Source organism: Lygodium microphyllum, chromosome 7 (genome assembly GCF_053477565.2).
Source record: "Lygodium microphyllum isolate KBCC chromosome 7, Lygodium_microphyllum_v1.1.10, whole genome shotgun sequence".
Lineage (NCBI taxonomy): Eukaryota > Viridiplantae > Streptophyta > Polypodiopsida > Schizaeales > Lygodiaceae > Lygodium > Lygodium microphyllum.
This window is the reverse complement of record NC_141141.1, coordinates 19506075-19524550: the sequence shown is the minus strand read 5'-3', so window position 1 is coordinate 19524550 and position 18476 is coordinate 19506075. Positions and strand designations below refer to the sequence as shown.

Here is an 18476-nt window from a genome sequence, read left to right as displayed (position 1 = left end):
TAAAAAAAATTATTTATCCTTTCATTCCAGATAAATTTCTGGAAGAGAGGATTCCTACGCAGCAGGCACAGCATTCAGAGACGTGTCTGGGACACATTGAATGCAAATTTCTGGCCAAATTTATCAGACATTTTGGGGCTTTTATGTTTTTTGAGGACATTTGCATATGAACTGTAGCTACAGTCACAGAAAGACTGTTTTGAACACATTTGAGGCAAGAAATTTTGGGGATTTGACATTACAACGTTGCTGAGCACTATTTGCACCTTGAGAAGCGTGCATTAGAGACAGTTTTTTGACAGAGTACAACTTGCACATTAATTGCAGAAGTGTGCTTGCTGCAATTTCTGGAAATTTGCAGATTTCCAGTCCATACTGCTTTGACATTGCTCATTTGTCTTTGGAAATTTGTCATCATGGCAAATCAGGGAGGTGATGTATTTATGTATGTATCCAAAGAAGACAGATTGGATAGAAAAAATTATTCGCTATGGTCATTCATGATAAAGAATGTATTAGTGGCTAAGAATTTATGGGATTATGTCACTGGAGAGGAAACTCGACCGGGAGTTGTAGCTCCCATTACTCCTCCTCCTCAAGGAACACGTGGACAATGGGGACCTCAGCCCGCTCCACCTCAGCCACTTCCTGCAAGAACTGCAGCTCAAAAAGCTTGGGATACACGTGATGCACAGGCATTGTTGCTGATTGCTTTGGCAGTTCAGCGGTCCATCATCCCTCACATTCGTTCAGAATCTTCTTTACGAGATGCATGGCTGACTTTGGAGCATATGTTTGCGGGAAAGAATGAGACTCGAATCTCTTTCTTGAAGAAAGAGTTAGAGACTTTGAAGATGAATGAGGGTTATTCTATGCGGGATCACTTGAATAACATTCAGGACTTGCGGGAGCAGCTCATGAATGTAGATGAGTACTTTTCGGATGCACAGTTGATATCCACCACCTTGAATTCCTTACCTCCTTCGTACTTGTCTTTTCATACTGTATTGAATCTCACCATGAGGATTGCCGAGCACCCACTCACTTTTATTCAGCTGGTTAGTTTGCTTCTAGAGGAGGAGCAAACAAGGAAAAATAGTGGTGTGGATGCTATAGTCTCTGAGCAGGCTTTTGTGGCAAGACAAAAAGGAAAAAACAGCAAGGTGAAAAATGCTCCACAGAGTTCTAGTACTTCTGGCACATCACAGAATCAGACACAAAGGGGGACGCAGGCTAAAAAGGAAAAATGTCATTATTGTAAGAAGCCAGGCCACTATATCACTGAGTGTAGAAAGCGCATTGCCAAAGAGAAGAAGAAGGAGTTAGGAATGTCTGTTTCTACTACTCCTTCCACTGCTAGTGAGTCCGCGTCCTTTGTTGTAGACAGGACCTATTGTTTTTACACTTGCAGTTATAACATCTCTTGGGCTGATAGAGCACTTAGCTCTACAGAGGATGCTGACACTTGGTTCTTTGACAGTGGTGCTTCTAGACATATTACATCTCGCAGAGATTTGTTTGCTTCAGTTAGTGCACCTCCCGTTGGGAAATCTGTACAATGTGCTAATAATGCATCATACCCTGTTCGTGGTATTGGGGAGATTCAGCTCACAACCATTGATGGCTCTATTCTCCGCCTGCAGGATGCTTTGTTTGTGCCTGGAATCAAGAAGAATTTGCTTTCTATTTCTTCTTTGGCACGTTGTGGTTTGCAGGTCACATTTGATGATGACCGTTGCATGGTTAGAGATAAAGAACGCATGACTTTGGTCTTGACAGGATCTTTGTGTCATGGTTTATATGAGTTGGATGCTCTTTCAGTAGATCAGTCGGCATACTTGACATCCACTCTTACTCCTGCTATGATACAGGCGGAGTTATGGCATGCTCGTTTGCGGCATGTAAACTTTGGCAGCTTGATGCTTTTGCAGCGTACTCAGATACTGGATGGCTTACCTCTCTTGGAGAGACCTCCTGAGCACTTATGCGAGGGATGCATTTTGGGAAAAATGCATCGTTTCTCATTTCCCCGTGATGTTGCTTTCAGAGCAACAACAAGATTGCAGTTGGTGCATTCACATGTTTGTGGGCCTATGCAAACAATGTCATTAGGTGGTTGTTATTATTTTGTGACATTCATTGATGATTTTACACATTTCTGTTGGGTCTACTGTTTGAAAAAGAAGTCAGAAGTGTATGATGCATTTTTGGCTTTCAGCGCACTTGTTGAAAATCAATCTGGATGCAAAATTAAGACTCTCCGTTCAGACCGAGGGGGGGAATACATGTCCTCTATCCTGAATTCTTTTTTGAAGCAGAAAGGCATAGTCCATCAGTACACTACTGCCTATACTCCCTAGCAGAATGGGGTAGCAGAGAGGAAGAATCGGTCACTCATGGAGATGGCCAGATGTATGCTGAAAGCAAAGAGCTTGCCTCATAGTTTTTGGATGGAAGCAGTCATGTGTGCTTGCCATATTTTGAACAGATGCCCTACCAAAGCCTTGAAGACCATCACACCTTTTGAGGCTTGGAATAGCTGTAAACCTTCTGTTGGTCACTTCCGTACCTTTGGGTGTCTTGCCTATGCCCATATTCCACAGGTACTTAGAAAAAAGTTGGACAACAAGGCTGTTAAGTGCATTTTTATGGGATATAGCAGTGAGAGCAAAGGCTACAGACTCTATGATCCCGTTACAAAGAAGGTTTTTGTCAGCAGGGATGTTGTTTTTGATGAAAAATCAGAATTATCCTTGGCTGGTTTGGACACATATCAGGCTGCCCGTGATGTTTTTGAAGGGCTGCTGCCCATTACTTTTGGTGATTCAGCTGGAGCTTCAAAAAATGAACCTAATGTTCAGCCAGCTGCTCCTATGGAAAGTGCAGAAATTCAGCCATTGGCTGATCGGAATATTCAGCATAATGCTGAAAGTGAAATTCAGCAAGAGCTTGCACACAGTCAGGAAGCTAGACAATTACCTAGATGGTATTTGCAGACTATGCAAGATAGTCCTTTGGATGCACCCATGGCTGGTCGTACTAGAAGGCAAACTCGTTTGCATGATTCAGCACATACCATGGAGTTTGTTATGGCAGCAAGTACTTTTGATAATGAAGAGCCTGAATGTTTTGAGGATGCACAACACAGTGTGCATTGGATGGCAGCAATGCAAGCTGAATTAGATTCTATCACTAAGAATCAAACTTGGGATTTGTTATCTTTGCCATTTGGGAAGAAAGCCATTGGAACGAAATGGGTCTACAAACTGAAAAGGAAAGCAGATGGATCCATTGATAAATACAAGGCACGGCTTGTAGCTAAAGGCTACGCACAGAAAAAGGGCATTGACTATGAGGAGACATTTGCTCCTACTTCCCGTATGACGACCATCAGGTCTATGATTGCTTTGGCTGCACATTATGGTTGGACAGTGCATCAGCTGGATATCAAGACTGCATTTTTACATGGGGAACTTCAGGAGGAAGTTATGTACAGCAGCCCATTGGTTTTGCAGTTGAAGGCTCAGAACATTTGGTATGCAAGCTCAAAAAGGCACTATATGGTTTGAAACAAGCTCCTAGAGCTTGGTATGCAAAAATAGATGCTTTCTTGCTTGGTCAGGGCTTTCTAAACAGCTCATCTGAGTCTACCCTTTACGTATGTAAAGAAGGGGGATCTATGCTGATTATATGTCTTTATGTTGATGACCTTTTGCTCACTGGAACACATGCTGATCAGATTTCAGCATTCAAACAAAATTTGCAGCAAACTTTTGACATGTCTGACTTGGGAGTTTTGCATTACTACTTGGGCATCCAGTTCATACATGATGCTCGAGGTATTGGGCTATCACAGTCAAGGTATATTGGGCAGCTTCATGAGAAGTTTGGCTTACAGAATTGCAAGCCAGTTTGTACCCCCATGGAACCTGGACTCAAACTGTCATCACATGATGACAGTGATTTGTTTAATATACATACATATGCTCCTGCAGTTGGATGTCTTATCTACCTATGCAACACTAGGCCAAACATACAGTTTGCAGTTTCAGCTTTGAGCAGGTATATGCATCAGCCACATATGTCACATTGGCAAGCTGTCAAGCGTGTTTTTCGTTACTTGCAGGGTACTCGATCTCTTGGGTTGCTTTATGCCAAGGGGAGACCACTGCAGTTATATGCTTACAGTGATTCTGATTCGGCTGGTGATTATGATACACGTCACTCCACTAGTGGCAATTGTTTCTTTCTTGGCTCTTCTTGCATTTCTTGGCTTAGCAAGAAACAATCCACTGTTGCCACATCGTCATGTGAAGCTGAATACAAGGCAGCTTTCACTACCACAGTTGAATGCGTATGGCTTAGACACTTGCTAGCTGATCTGGATGTATCTGTTACGGAGCCTACTCCTTTGTTCACTGACAGTCAGAGTGCCATTGCAGTGACACGGAACCCAGTGTTTCATGCCCGCACGAAACACATTGAGATCCATAATCACTTTGTCAAAGAGAGGCTACATGCAGGTGATATCAGCCTTGTCTATTGTCCTACCACCAGTAATGTGGCAGACATCTTCACCAAAGCTCTTCCTCGTGACAAATTTGAAGCATTTCGCGATGCTTTAAATTTGATATCCTTTGGTGGCGGATGATCCTTGTACTCTTGATCACTCTTCACTCCAGGGGGGTTTGTTGGGTATTTGACTCATGCCTCACTTACGCCTACGCTCATATGGGAGTGTCGGTGATCAGTAGGACACTGGGGCACTTTTTACTCTCGGTAGGAGAGGTTTTTTCCCCCAGACTTATAGTCTTATTTTCGTATGTGCTTATGTGCTTATGTTACACACTTATGGGCACTTACCGTGTGTCGAGTGTGAACACCCCCTACAACCATAAGGTTTAAGGGTTGTACTTTGTACTTTCATGTTACACTCTTTCAGTCTATTGGATTGGGTGTCGTGCTTCACTCTGTCTCTCTCACTCTCACACTGTCTACTGCACTCTCAGCTGCACCTCGATCCTATCACCCCCTCACATTATATTCGGTGGTCTCCCACATTTTTTTTGAGCTTGCCTTCTCCTCCACCTTTCCTACCTGGGTAGAATGAGCTTCTTTATTCACTTTTTGACTTGGGCTTCCTTGGTCTTCCTTTGCTTCTTTTTGGCTGCATGGTCCGTAAGAGCCTTCAACAGGTCGGAGAAGATATGAGAACCCTCTGTGCCCCTTGCCCCATGTATGATATAGCATATCCCATCATACCTGTTAGTTGGAGTTAGTAGTATTAGCTTATTCAGTATTTGCCATGATTTTGCCATAGCAAGCTAGATAGGGACAAGACATGCCCACATTTGACTAGAATTAGCTTCTTCCCAGCTTCTACATGATACTCAAGACAGAGACTTGTATATTGATTTGTAGAGTATGGCAATTTGGCCTCTGGTAGATGTTAGTACATCTTTCTTTCTTTCTCCTCTCTTCCAGATGAGTGTGTTAGAGAAGATCTTGAAGGTCATGCCTAGCATGCAAAACACTTTGCTATGTACATCTCAATAGGTGATCGAGGATTGCTGTTGTTACACTAATGATCTCTTTTGTAAATCCAAGCAAGGAACTTATACTCATGAAAACTCATAATGAAGCTGCCCAAATAATACATGAGCTCACAAACTCTTTATTTTACATTGAAAGTTACCAACCACTGCGTTCCAAATCTCAAACTGTACACAAACTCATGTTTGAGCAGTCAAATAGTATGTCAAGAAAAATAATCACTGGGGCTTGGGGACAATGATATGTTACATTTAACATTACAAACATACTCTGGTTCCAACCTCAGGTGGTAAACAGATAGATAAATAGGCAGCTTTATGCTGTGGAAGATCATTGCCCCAGAATAAATTTACACACAGCAAAGTGTGAGTTGTACTCTAAGACAGAACTCTGAAGGTAGTGTCCTCATATGTATGGACTAAAGAATGGCCATCCAGTTCACTGTTAAGATCTTGTGTTGTGATCCCATACTCCTTAAAATCTGGTTGCAGGATTCTGGCAGTTTCAAAAGATTGATGCAGGCAAAACTTTGTATGGATTTAGTATTCCCTTGCTATCTAGAAGTGCCTTGAATCTACCCATTAATTGTACCTGCCAATGCAGTAATCTTTAATCAGTGCCACCTCTTTGATCAGAGAGCTTTATCCTCTAAGCAACTTTTTCTTAAAAAGCACAAGTACTTATATTCATACACAACTTTTTTCTTTTTTCTGGTGAAACAACAGTATTGAATCATATTATTGCACAAATATGGCTACGCTACATACATAGAAACATGCATGCATGCATATACATACGTACATACATGCATACATACAAACAAGCATGCATATAAATATGTACATACATGCATACAGACACCCCTGCATACATATGTCATATGCTCTATGGCATCAAGCAGCAAAGGAAAGGAAAAAAGACTCGTACTACAACTTTCCTGCATAAGTAAGGTGCCTTTTTGTCAGCAGACTACTCAATTCATGATGTCTTATATGTGCTGAAGGAGTCCTTGTAACATTAGCAGCAAGTCTCACACGACTCCTAAGGGTGACCACTCACAGTGATCATATTGTAGATCAAGGTGAGAGCTCAGGCCTTGCTCACTGCAGTGTGAACATGAGATACTAACCAGTAGTGCAAATATGCACCACCTACCAATTTCAACATAATTTTCACCTTCGTCATGGCCAAAGAGTTGGGATGGCTTAATGGCTAATGGTATTGAACCTTGGTTCTTTATCACAGCCTATTGGAGACGTAGGCCGAGAAGGAGGATATGTTCCAAGGAGAAGCAGCTGCTTACATTCCTACAATAGGTGTAGCTATTTTGCACATTAAGGGAAGGATTGGGCCAAGCTAGCAATAAGTCATGTTACCAAATACCTTGAAGGCTGGGTTGCCTCCAAGTTTTGAGAAACTGGCAGTGCAATGCAAGCAATTTCTGTAAAAGGGGAAGCTTGTACAAGTGCACACTCATACAAGCTGTCAAAATCCTTCAAGAAGAAGAAAAGTGCTCCAGCAGAAAAACTGAAGGCAGGTGCAGCAACAAAGAAGCCTGAGAAGTGGAAGAAGGTTCTGCTGGCCAACGTTCTGAAAGGTGGAGTAGTTCAAGAGAGATGGCAACAGAAAACTGGTTTTAGAGGAAACAGATTACTCTGAAGGAGGAGTTTGCTGCTAGCTCCTGTAATTAAGCTTCACAAGCGGACTGAGCTATTGGATGGACTTCTGTTGGGATTGCACCCAAGTTTGTTTGCTGCTGAAGAAGGTGACAAGAAACACCAACAGTGAAGATAGATCATCAGTACTACTTGGGAGAGCTAGCAGAGCTGAAAAGAGTATATCTTAAGGTTTGACAGAGGACTGATGGTAATATAACTGCTCAGATCGTTGCTATGGTACTCTCTTCAGCAGCATATATAAGCCCTCAACCAAAGGATGCCACAAACAACACCGACCTGTTTCTGTTCACCAAGTCACAGCCGCAGCCACAAACACCATCCACAAGACATGATCCACATTCTCAGCCAAAACGGTGAGTTTGCTAATACAGAAGACCATTGGCCTTTTTGTCTCCTCTTCCATTTTAGAAAGGGTGAGTTCATGTCATCTTAAGCTCTAATATTAAAGGATGTATTCACACATGACCACAAAGTGTAGGTATTTAACCCAAAAATGTAAAACTATATCTATGTTTGTAGACTCAAGGGCATGAAGTTAGAGGATGTTGAGTCAATCCATATTATGTTCAGAAAAGAAAATGAAGTAATCCAATAGACTCCAACAGGATATGTAAAATAGTGTGTGGTTTGAGAGAGTTTTGAAATGGTGCACAGTACGAGGTCTTGAAAATTCCTATAAATGGGCATGCTACCCTCCATTCAGCCCAATCTTGTTTTTGTAGGTTTCACACTGTCTAGCTTTGCTGCGCACAACCCGTTCGTGGAGGACATCTTAGCCAAAGCTTCCCGTTGCTGTCTACATCCATCATGCATCTGTTTCCAACCTCCATCGTGCAGTCTACATCAATTTCTGCTGCATTTGCTGATCAGCCTCATCATCTACAACTGGCAACCTGCTGAACTGCTGTGTTTGTGATTTGCGATTGCTATTCTGACTACCACGCCGTCATACCTGAATTTTTTCTGCCGCCACACTGCCACATCATCATACCTACGTTTTTGCTGCTGTCAGCCTGCCACATCATCATCAGCTTGCTGCATTTTCAGTCTTCTCTCTCCTTTGCCTATCCAACACTAATCCAGCACCACACACTATGCATTTTTTGTTGTTCAACATCTAGAGGTTGCTTTGCTACATTTCAAGATCCATCAGGAGTATGACACACTCTCCTGCTCAGCACTTCTGCCTTGGTCCTCTAGACATGAGAGTTCAGGGTACAATTTTCATTCTTGCATGGTTTGTTTGCTACATGAGCATTGTATATTTAGTATTCAATCATTCATTCAGATTCCACTATGTTCATTATCTCTAAGTTACCCTAGCCCTAACTGTGTTCTTTTGAGTTTATGCTTTGTCGTACACTTTCATTTATGTTTCTTTTTTTTTTTCGTAAAAGGATTTCATTTATGTTTCTATGTTAGGGTATTTCTTCACACATCCTACACCCTAGAAACATCACCTACAAGCTAGTAGGCTAGGTGGGCATCAAGCGGGGGATCAATGACCCACTTGAAGAGGGCGTTGAGAAAGTCAACTATTAGATGTGTGCTATAAGCATGTGAAAAATGTAGATGATAACTAGAGAAGAAAGTATTGCATTAAGTAGCACGTGAACAACTTTGACGAGTGACCTCCAAGTTATGAGAGAGAGAGGGGGAGTGTTTGGCAGAGCACCTGGAGAGTGGTCACTGTGAGTATGAGAAGAGATTTGATGGCCCTCTTTTCAAAGGGGGAGCTTGGTGATGGTTTACTAGGCTTGCCCTCAAGCAAGTGCCCAAGGGATGATGGGTTGGGCAAGTTTATTATTTTTTCTATTGAGCTGCTAGAGTCTAGGATATGGTCAACATAGGACCTCTTGCAGCATTTCAGAAGATTATGGCATCAAGAGATATGCTAAAGAGGTTATCTGAAGGATTGATTCACCTCATCCAAAAGGCAGTGTACACTAGACAAATTGGAGATTACTGACTACAGACCAATCACTTTGCTTGCATATAAGATCCTTGCTAAAGCAATCAGTCTCAGACCATCTCTTCTCATGCCAGATATCATACACCCTGCCCAGACAAGTTTTGTTCAGGAGTGCAGTATCCTGGACAATACTTTTACCTTATGGGAAACAATGGTTCTTACATGCTTGAAGAGACAGATCCTCATTGTGTTAGTTCTCAACTTTGATTGAGAAGGCTTAAGAAAAAGTCAATTGGAAGTTAATGGAGGGCACCATGCTAAGGATGGGTTTTGGAGTATGGTTTAAAGGTGTAGTGGCCATCTTTTCTTCAGCTCATAGCCAAGTTCTAACTGGTGGTCCCAGAAGTGATAGATTCAACCACTAAAGGGTCATTGAGGCAGGGCTACCCCCTTGCACCTCTACTTCTCCTATTTGTAGCAAAGGCCATGATCTCTTTTTTAAGGGACAGATCAACAGCTGTTCATGGCATAGGGTACCCATCCCAAAGTTTGAGGAGCTTTTGAATGTAGAGTTTTCAGACAACAAAACCATTTGTTTGGATGGAGATGAGGAGAATTTAAAGGTCTTTGTAGTGGCTATGGTTGAGTTTTTGTACAGCCTCAAGAGCTCTTAGGAATTTGCACAAACCCTATGGATTTTGGGTTTGTGACACTCAGCAGACAGACTAGAGACCACACAAGAGTTTCACTTGGGTCCACCATGGCACTTCCATAGATACCTTTGTTACAATGAGACCATTCATATCACCTCAGAGCAGCAGCCACCACCCTTACCCCTGAGCATCAGGCAGAAGCTCCTGTACTGGAGCACGACAAGACTCCCTCTAGCAAGGAGGGTAGTGATTGTTAACCAGTCATGCATGGGGCAAGTGAAGCACCTCATCAGTCTAGTGAAGTCTAAAGTAGACTTGGATGTTATCATTCAGCCCAGATCTAGGGGTCATTTGGGGATCATAGACCCAGACAGTTAGAACTTTGTTAGTGAAGCTAATTGTGAGCGGCTTCTTCCAGACAAGAAGCCACAGAACAAGTTCCTAGTGTGGTGCTATTGTTTTCTTGTAATCTAACAGGCTGATGACATTAGAACCTCTGTGATGTGATATCTGAGTTGAAATTACCTTTCCTTGAAGACTGAGTTCTTTCCTCAATCTGATGAACCGTTGACTAGTTTTTTTACCCAATAAATTTTGAGATTACAAAACCATCGGTGGAATGATGTGTAGGAAAGCTTGCCAGATGATTCTTCAGGTCACTTGAGGAGAGATGATAGCAACTTGGGACTATTACTGAGGAGATTTCATTAGAATTTTCTTTTCTTGAGGGAAAAAGATCAAAAGCTTACGGCTTGTTCGGGCTTGCTGTAATATATAGCATCTGGCTTCATGAATCCAAGTCCATGCTCTGCACTTATACTTCCCCTATGTGATGAAGTCCATTCATATACAAAAGGTTCTATTAAAGCCAATAGCTGCAAAAGACAAACATCAAAATCAAACTAGAAAATATTCAGCACTGTCAGCAGAAAGATGCTTTGTGCACTGCATGTCTGTACCGTTTTAAATGCATTTACAACTCCACACCCTGCTAGGACATCAGTCATTAATCAGGAAAACCTTGCAATGCCAGTAACAAACATAATTCCAAAGATGCTTTGATTACCTTCTTGTCATATTTGGGAGCTGACACATTTAAATGCAGATTCCCATCCCCAAGGTGACCATAACCAACTACAACAGCTGATGTCCCTACACAATTTGCATGTACCAATTTTCATACAGCTAGCTTAAACTACCTGAAAGAAGAAAGACACTGAGGAATCTAAAATACTCACCAAGCCTTTCCTGTAATTCCTTAACAATGTCATACAAGTGTGCTACTGGTATTGACAAGTCATACTTGTAAACTGCACCAGCTTTTGATAGAGATTCCGATATACCCTGCACAAATGGATAACGTTACTTAAGTCTGAATTATGTACTCCATTATTTCAGTGTTTGTGACTTCAAATATTTTTATTTGGACCTTGACCACAAAGAAGAAGTTAAACATTGCATATTGAAATTGTCGAAGATTTTAGCTCCTTTGTCTGGTTTTTATATGCCTTGAAGCAAGTAGCTCCATGTTTCTGAAGTTTGGTGTCTTGATGTCACCACTCTAGTTAAAAACTGTTATGAATGGATACTACTATCCTATCGTACATAGGGAGTTCTGAACCAAAGAGGTACACCAATGTGCCAAGATAGCTGTCAGAACAAAATACTCTCTAGAGGATCACTGCAATAACTGTTAGAAAGCTTTGATCAGCTATGAACTGCGAGAACACAGAAACTTTGCAAGGCCTAAAGGTGTGCCAAAGATGTCTCCAAAAGTCTTGACATATTGTCCAAAATGCCCAGAGATTGCAGTTAATGTAGGCCGCGTGATCTGAACTGTACTCTGGAATGAAACTCTTGGATGTTAAATGGAGTGGCAAATCGGCACCAAAACCAGTCCACAGGATACCACTCATCACAGCATAGTGCATGATGTCCAATAATCCATAAATGTCAAGAGGGGTCCAAAAGAACCACGACTCGTGGCTGGGGTCCATATTCCACTTCGTATATTGAGCAACCACTATGATCAAAAGTACTACAATGAATTCCCAAAAGTGAGTGAGACCATGAAGTATGGCTTTGTGACTGGGATGATGGGATCATTGCTCAAGTGCCAAGAGTTTGACTTGCCAGCACGACATACTGTAACATTTTTTAAGAACAAGCAGTCCACCAAAAGGAGAAGTGAAATTGCCAACAGTACGTCAGGACCCCGCAAAACAGATCCCAAACCATGTTAATGGTGCACAGGGATATCATCTGACAGAACAAGCAAGAACTTGCTTGCGTGTGTGCTGCCCTATGAGAGTCCAGAATTATTTCAATGTCACATCCCTAATGAGGATCTCATTTTGGAAGAGGAAGTGCTTCAGACAGCTGAGAGGGAACAAGGGTGGGACGAGGGAGCAGGTCCAAAGGAGAGGTTTTCCCAAGGACAGGGAGTTGAAGAACCAAACATATGTCCAGTTTGAGGGAAGGGAGTGTGAAGCTGGGACAACCCATCTCTCTTGGCATGCACGCCCCTGCCCCCCCAATGATGACCCCAAGAGAAACCATTTCAAGTGCAATGCACCAGCCCTCAGATCTGTTGGTAGGCTGCCCCTACAAGGGTCAAATGTGTTGTCACAGTTCCTCCCTGCACCTCTGGACATGATCCATGGCGGTGTCTTGTGTTGCAGCGGGCGGAATCTCCACTTGGAGTCTTAATGCAGGGATGCAACACAAGTCACAGTGCACATCATGCACATGAGAGCACTAGAGCACATGAAAGCAGACAAGAGTTACAAGGGCCCATCTTGATGGCAAAACATTCCAGCCATATCACAGGACTAGTAACAAGACTGGCCAGGGGCTTGGGTGAGGGACAATATTTGGTCTGCGGGTGAGGGGTGAGCTATCAATGTGCTACTATCACTGACACAAATAAGGTAGAAGGGGGTTCCATATGAATGCTTTTCTCTAAATCTCCTTCAAGTCTTTGAGGTTTGTGGAGCATGCTGGAAAAGAAATGGCTCGAGACATGTTCCGAGCCCAAAACTCACTGCAGTGAACTTCACTTTCTGCTGAGAGGACATAGATCTCTGCATAAGAAGCAAAAATATGTTCCATATATCTTTCAAGGTGGTGTGCCATCTGATATATGAGAAAATACTAGTATTACTTTGCAGTCCTTTGACTTTGGTGAGGAGAGTCTAACTGGATTTGATGATACCCCAATCAGAATATAATGGGGGACATGTAATGATCTCTTATGCTGCCTTGGACAATTTGGATGGCCATCTCCACCATAAAATAAAATGTTGCAGATAAGCCACTTGATCTAATTGATGCAAGAACAAGAGAAGATCAAGAAAGAAGTAAAAGGGGCATATAGTGCTCTAAACAAGCAACTTCCTGCAATCTGATTGAGAGCTCAAGCTTTGTGATAGACTTCCCCTTGTAATATAATTCTTGACATGGAAGTCCTTTACAGGACTACTTTGTACTGATTTTTTGGCCTTGGGACACTTTGTTCTGAGGTGTGTTAATAGAATTTTACTTCTCTGAAAAGAAAAGGAAAGCTGCTGCTCGAAGTGTTACCAATACCAGGTAGGCATGCAAGGATAAGTGGAGGTGCCTTGAGGGATCATGCAGAACCTACTAATTCGAAACCAACTTGGGAGAGGCTAATACAAAACCCAAGATTCAAAAATTTTATGCCGATTAATTTGTGCACAGTATTTTTATATCCATTGATTGGTGCAAGTAATGGGCCTTAGTTCAATGTCATGGTCAACCATTCCTTCGCGAAAATATAAGTAACATTTCTCTAACTAAGATAATGGCCCTCACTTTGTCTTGAAGTATTTATTAACAGGATTATTCTTTTCTTTGAAACATTTTTTTTTCTGAGAAAAAAAAATTCTATTAATAACACCTTCGAGAAATCCCTTTGAGAAATAAAAAGTACAAGGAACTCTATAAATAGTGTTTAAGTACATCATAAATACAATGGTTGTGTGAACAACCAATCTGGTGAGCTATAGTGCTAGACCATCTGAGAGGCCCTATGGAAACAAGTGCCGGAGTCCCAGGTCCACAGAAGGCCTCTCTCCTCTTTGTTATCCTCTCAAAGCTGCCCTTTATTCTCTCTCATCTCATGAAGAGTGTGGATGATCTCTATCCAAATCCTCAAAAGAGTTTTTGTTGTGGATAAATCGTAAAGGTCTATAGCATGACTACACCATGTGGTGTAGATGCGCCAAACTATAATACTAGCAATAATCTCCCATCTGTGATAGTGTCACAAGTTTCACTAATGCTTGCAAGTAATCTGGAGTAGGAATCCTACTTAGATGTTGTCCAATGATGAGGAAACAGAAACTCCCTTGAACATCCTCATGGCCACATGCTAAGCCTTTGTTTGTGACCAAGCTCATCGTCACTACAAATGTTTCGTCTTGTTTCGTGTTTCGAGGTTTTGAGGTTTCATTCATTACCTTAAGATTTTGAGGTTTTGAAAAATATTACTTATAATAATTAAGAATACTATATATTAGCAATATTAGAGAAAATAAAATAGATCCATATACACTATTATTAGAGAAAGAAAAAACATCTATAAAAAGAAAATGTTTGCTCCACCTAGATCCTAAGTCAAAGTCAAAAGCCTAAAGCCAAAACATCCATTTACCTATTGATTAGAAGCTAGCATTGATAAGTCACAATCAAAATGTATAGGCTACAATACATGTATAGTACATAACATAAAGCGAAAATAGAAACTGATATTCACGAGTAAAAGCCTTTCGGGGAGGCATTTTCACTTGAGGTGGAGTCCCAAGCTAGAGGAGAAGGTGGAGGAGGACTCTATGGAAGAGGTGGAGGATGAAGAGGAAGAGATGAGGTGGAGATGGAGTAGAATAAGGTGTAGTAGGAAGAGATGGAGGTGGTGGTGGTGGTGGTGATGGGGCGTGAAAGGAGGAGAACACAGGAAAAATGTGGGTTAAAAGCCAGCCCACATGTTTCTTTTGATAAAAGAAAGCCTTTTAAAAACTTTTTCATTTTGCAATAATCTTTTCATTTTGCAGCCCTATTTCATGAAACAAAACAAAATGTTCTGCATGTTTTGAGGTTTCACATTTCCCCAAGGCAAAACACCTTGTTTCATGAAATGAATCCTAGGAAGAGATGGAGGAGGTGATTGGGTACACAAGGAGGGTGGAAAGAATACAAATTGTAAAAGAAAAACAGTTCACATGTTTCTTTTAATAAAAGAAAGCCTTTTAAAAACTTTTTCATATTTCAATAATCTTTTCATTTTGTGGCCCTATTTCATGAAACGAAAAAAAATGTTTCGCATGTTTTGCAGTTTCACATTTCGCCAAGGCAAAACACATTTTTCGGTTACTATGCGTGCCAAGCTATACCCCCCATGTTGCAACTATGGTCTCTACTGCACCCTAGAATAGATCCTAAAAGCTCTCCTCCATGCCTCGTAAGCTTTGGATAGTCCCATAGGTAGTGTCATCTCCTCTAGCTCATCCCAACATGCCACTAGGTCCCTATTGTATCCAAGCCAACTACTAAGCTCTTGTAAGCTAGTATCCATAGGAAGAGAGAGAGCATCCTAGGCCTAAAGTTCTCATCTAGTCTCCTCCAAAAGTATCATACAAAATGTTTTGATATGCACTTTCCATGCCAATTGGAGCTGGCTATTGGCTATGCCTTGATCTTGCTTATCTAAATCCTTCTCCTTAGCTTACTAGTTCAGTCAAAGAAGGCCACACCGCATAACCTATCAAGAAATGGTTTTCTCCACACCCACTCTCCTGGTTCCCACTATAATATTTGTAGAGGCCTCTTCTAATAAGGCCAATGTCCCCATCCGTTTGCAAGACAAAGTGGTTGGGTCTAGATCAATGCACCACTTCTTCTCGTAGTGTGCCACTACATTGATCCTTTGTTTGGAGCAACTTGTGAACTTTGTGTGGTCCAAGTCCTCTTGCTAAATGCATCCATCTTCCTCAACAATAAAACTGAATGTCTTGTCTCTCCTAATACCAATGACCGCTAGAAGGATATCCCCTTTGAGAGAAGAGATGAACCCAAGTTTGAGAAGTGACTACATCTTTCTGCCACTCAACTTCTCAAGCTGTACTCCCTTTGTCACAGCCTCAATCATAGCTCTAGCTCATCTGAGACCTTGTAGTCTTTAGCTCTAAATCTCTTGCAATTGTTCCTGGAATGCAAGCCACTCTCCTTCTAAGGCAATAACTTGCATAGAGAATCTCCCCTAGGATAGGTAAGTCATTTTTCCAAGAGTGTGGCCTACTCTAATCTCAAATAGTGATCGAAGAGAAGGGGTTTGGCCTCAATCACGAATGTTGCTAGCATCTTTCGTCTTAGCCGCTTTTGCAGCCAATTTAGGACAGTCCTTAATGACATGATCTTTTGCCTTACAATACCTGCAAAACATCTAACTCTCTTTTTTTTTCTCATCCTTGTTAACCTTCTTGGTCTAAATAGCATTTGCAGATTTCTGCTTGCTAGCAAAAAAGAAAACATTTCCCTTATCTTTATGACTAGCCACAAAAGCTTGATCTACAACACGAATAATGGACCTATTTTGCCTATATTGTTCCTCTTGCAGCAAAACAGAAACCAACTCATTAAATGACAAAGCATTTGGATTGCATTTCATCATCAAACTAAGAATAGATGCAAACTCTGATAAGAATCAAGAAGACCATTGAGAACAATCTACATAAGTAAACTATCTGGCAAATCTGATATGCAATAATCAACTGCTCCTTAGATTTTTGACCTTTGTCAAAAAAAATTCCATGGATTCACCTTCATCCATATGTTCACTCTCTAACTGCTTCAGTAAATAAGAAACATGAGCCTCATTTCTCCCTTGATACAAATGTGCAAGTATATCCCAAGCATCCTTAGTTGTCTGACACATGAGCAAATATGTGGAATCACACTACATTTAATAGATAGTGCAACCAAAAAATAAGCCTTTGTATCCCTAAGATTCCCACAAGTTTCCTTAGGAGCAAGTGGTGGTGCTTTAGCATCAACTAGAGTAAAAACCTACAACATCCTCTCAATAATATCTATTTCTATTGTTTCTTTTGCACTTCCAGTTTCCAAAATACGAGCAAGACATCTTTGAACTCCATGTAGAATGTTCCAAAGCTCCTTTCCAACCAACACATATTGTATCATATAAGCCCACAATGGATAGTTTGTTCCATCTAGCTTGTCCTTAGCAACTGACATACAAAATACATTGTTGTTGCACAAAACCAACCTGTGATACATAGCACAATATAAAGGAGACTATAAGGGCTCTTACACTCAAAATTGATTGATGTCAAAAATTATGTTCAAAAGGATAAAATAGTATGCACAATACTAGCAATAGTGTAAACAAAGGCCAAAAAAAAACCTAAATCGAAAAGCTGAGGATGATAAGTCCTAATAGGATTGCCTGCAATATATGTCAACCTAAGAATGCTAGTCAAATCTCGTCCCAATTTGAGGAAATCAAGTGGAAGGTGTTGATGAGTCTACCATAGTATCCTTAAACAGCATTTCGGGGGCCTAGAAACAAAACGGCCGTTTCGAACCGAAATGAGAATGGGAAAACGCCATTTCGGCACCCTAGGGCGGATAGCACCGGTTTTCAATTTCATTGGTCTTCTGTGCAACTGTCTCCTCCTCTTACTCGAGCGCATTACCTCCTGCAACTCTTGACTCCACCACCACCACCACCACCACCACCACCACCACCACCACCACCACCACCACCACCACCACCTCCTCCTCCTCCTCCTCCTCCTCCTCCTCCTCCTCCTCCTCCTCCTCCTCCTCCTCCTCCTAGCTTTGTCTCCTTCCTTCCTTTTTTCTAAGTTCTTCTTCTTCTTTATTCTTTTTCCTCCTGCTCCTCCTCCTTTTTCTTCAATAATCTTTTATATTTCTTAACTTCTTTGCAAATTCCTATTTGGCATCACCTTATTATGGCGCCAAATCTGTTTTGGAGGCACATCAATCCAATCAAGTGATACAAGGGTCCTCAGAGTCGGATGAGGAGATAGTGCATGGATTCTCAGAATCTGGATGAGTCGTGACTCGTAGACTCTAGAGACTAGGCTCATGATACCTCAGGAGTTGGGAGTCAAGAGTCAACTTAGCATTATAGTTGCTAGTTACTAGTCACCAGTGGCATTACACATCACATGCACATGATGATATCATGATTGTTCATTGATGTTGATAGTTATTACTCAGTAGTTACTCGTACTCGGTGTTGACTACACTTTGGACAAATTATTCACATCACACAATTACATGTGTCTTGATTTTACTTAATATGCATCTTGGTTCCACCGTTCTTCATATTAGTCTTTAGATGATCCATGAGTCATAAATTATAATTTATTTTTTTGTTTAAAATTTTGAAAATTGTCTTAACTATATTAAACTATCTTAACCATTGAGCTCCATTACTCATGACACATGTAATGAACGATAATTTTGATCATGTGACATGAAGACTCAAAAGTTTTATATAAAATTTGGATACATGTTGCTGTAGGATTTATATATTTACATATCCATGTAACAACATATTTATTTTAGTATAATGCTGTTTTTTTGTTTTCAAAATTTGGTCGAAACTCCAAA

The 18476-nt window shown here is 41.2% G+C and overlaps 1 protein-coding gene across 6 annotated transcripts in view; it reads right to left on the bottom strand.

Annotated features, from left to right (window-relative positions):
• Positions 1-5663: 5663 nt before the first annotated feature.
• D2HGDH (FAD-linked oxidases family protein) overlaps positions 5664-18476 on the bottom strand; it is a 204358-nt gene continuing 191545 nt past the window's right edge. For 3 of the 6 annotated variants that reach the window (XM_087681129.1, XM_087681126.1, XM_087681128.1), the window contains 4 exons: positions 11036-11141; positions 10864-10949; positions 10547-10672; positions 5664-6144 (listed from right to left, as the gene is read on the bottom strand). In XM_087681129.1, the coding sequence (XP_087537255.1) occupies positions 6058-6144; positions 10547-10672; positions 10864-10949; positions 11036-11141 (405 nt within the window). In that variant the 3' untranslated portion in view covers positions 5664-6057. The remainder of the gene's footprint in view (positions 6145-10546; positions 10673-10863; positions 10950-11035; positions 11142-18476) is intronic. The other 3 variants (XM_087681132.1, XM_087681131.1, XM_087681127.1) reach the window with 3 other exon arrangements.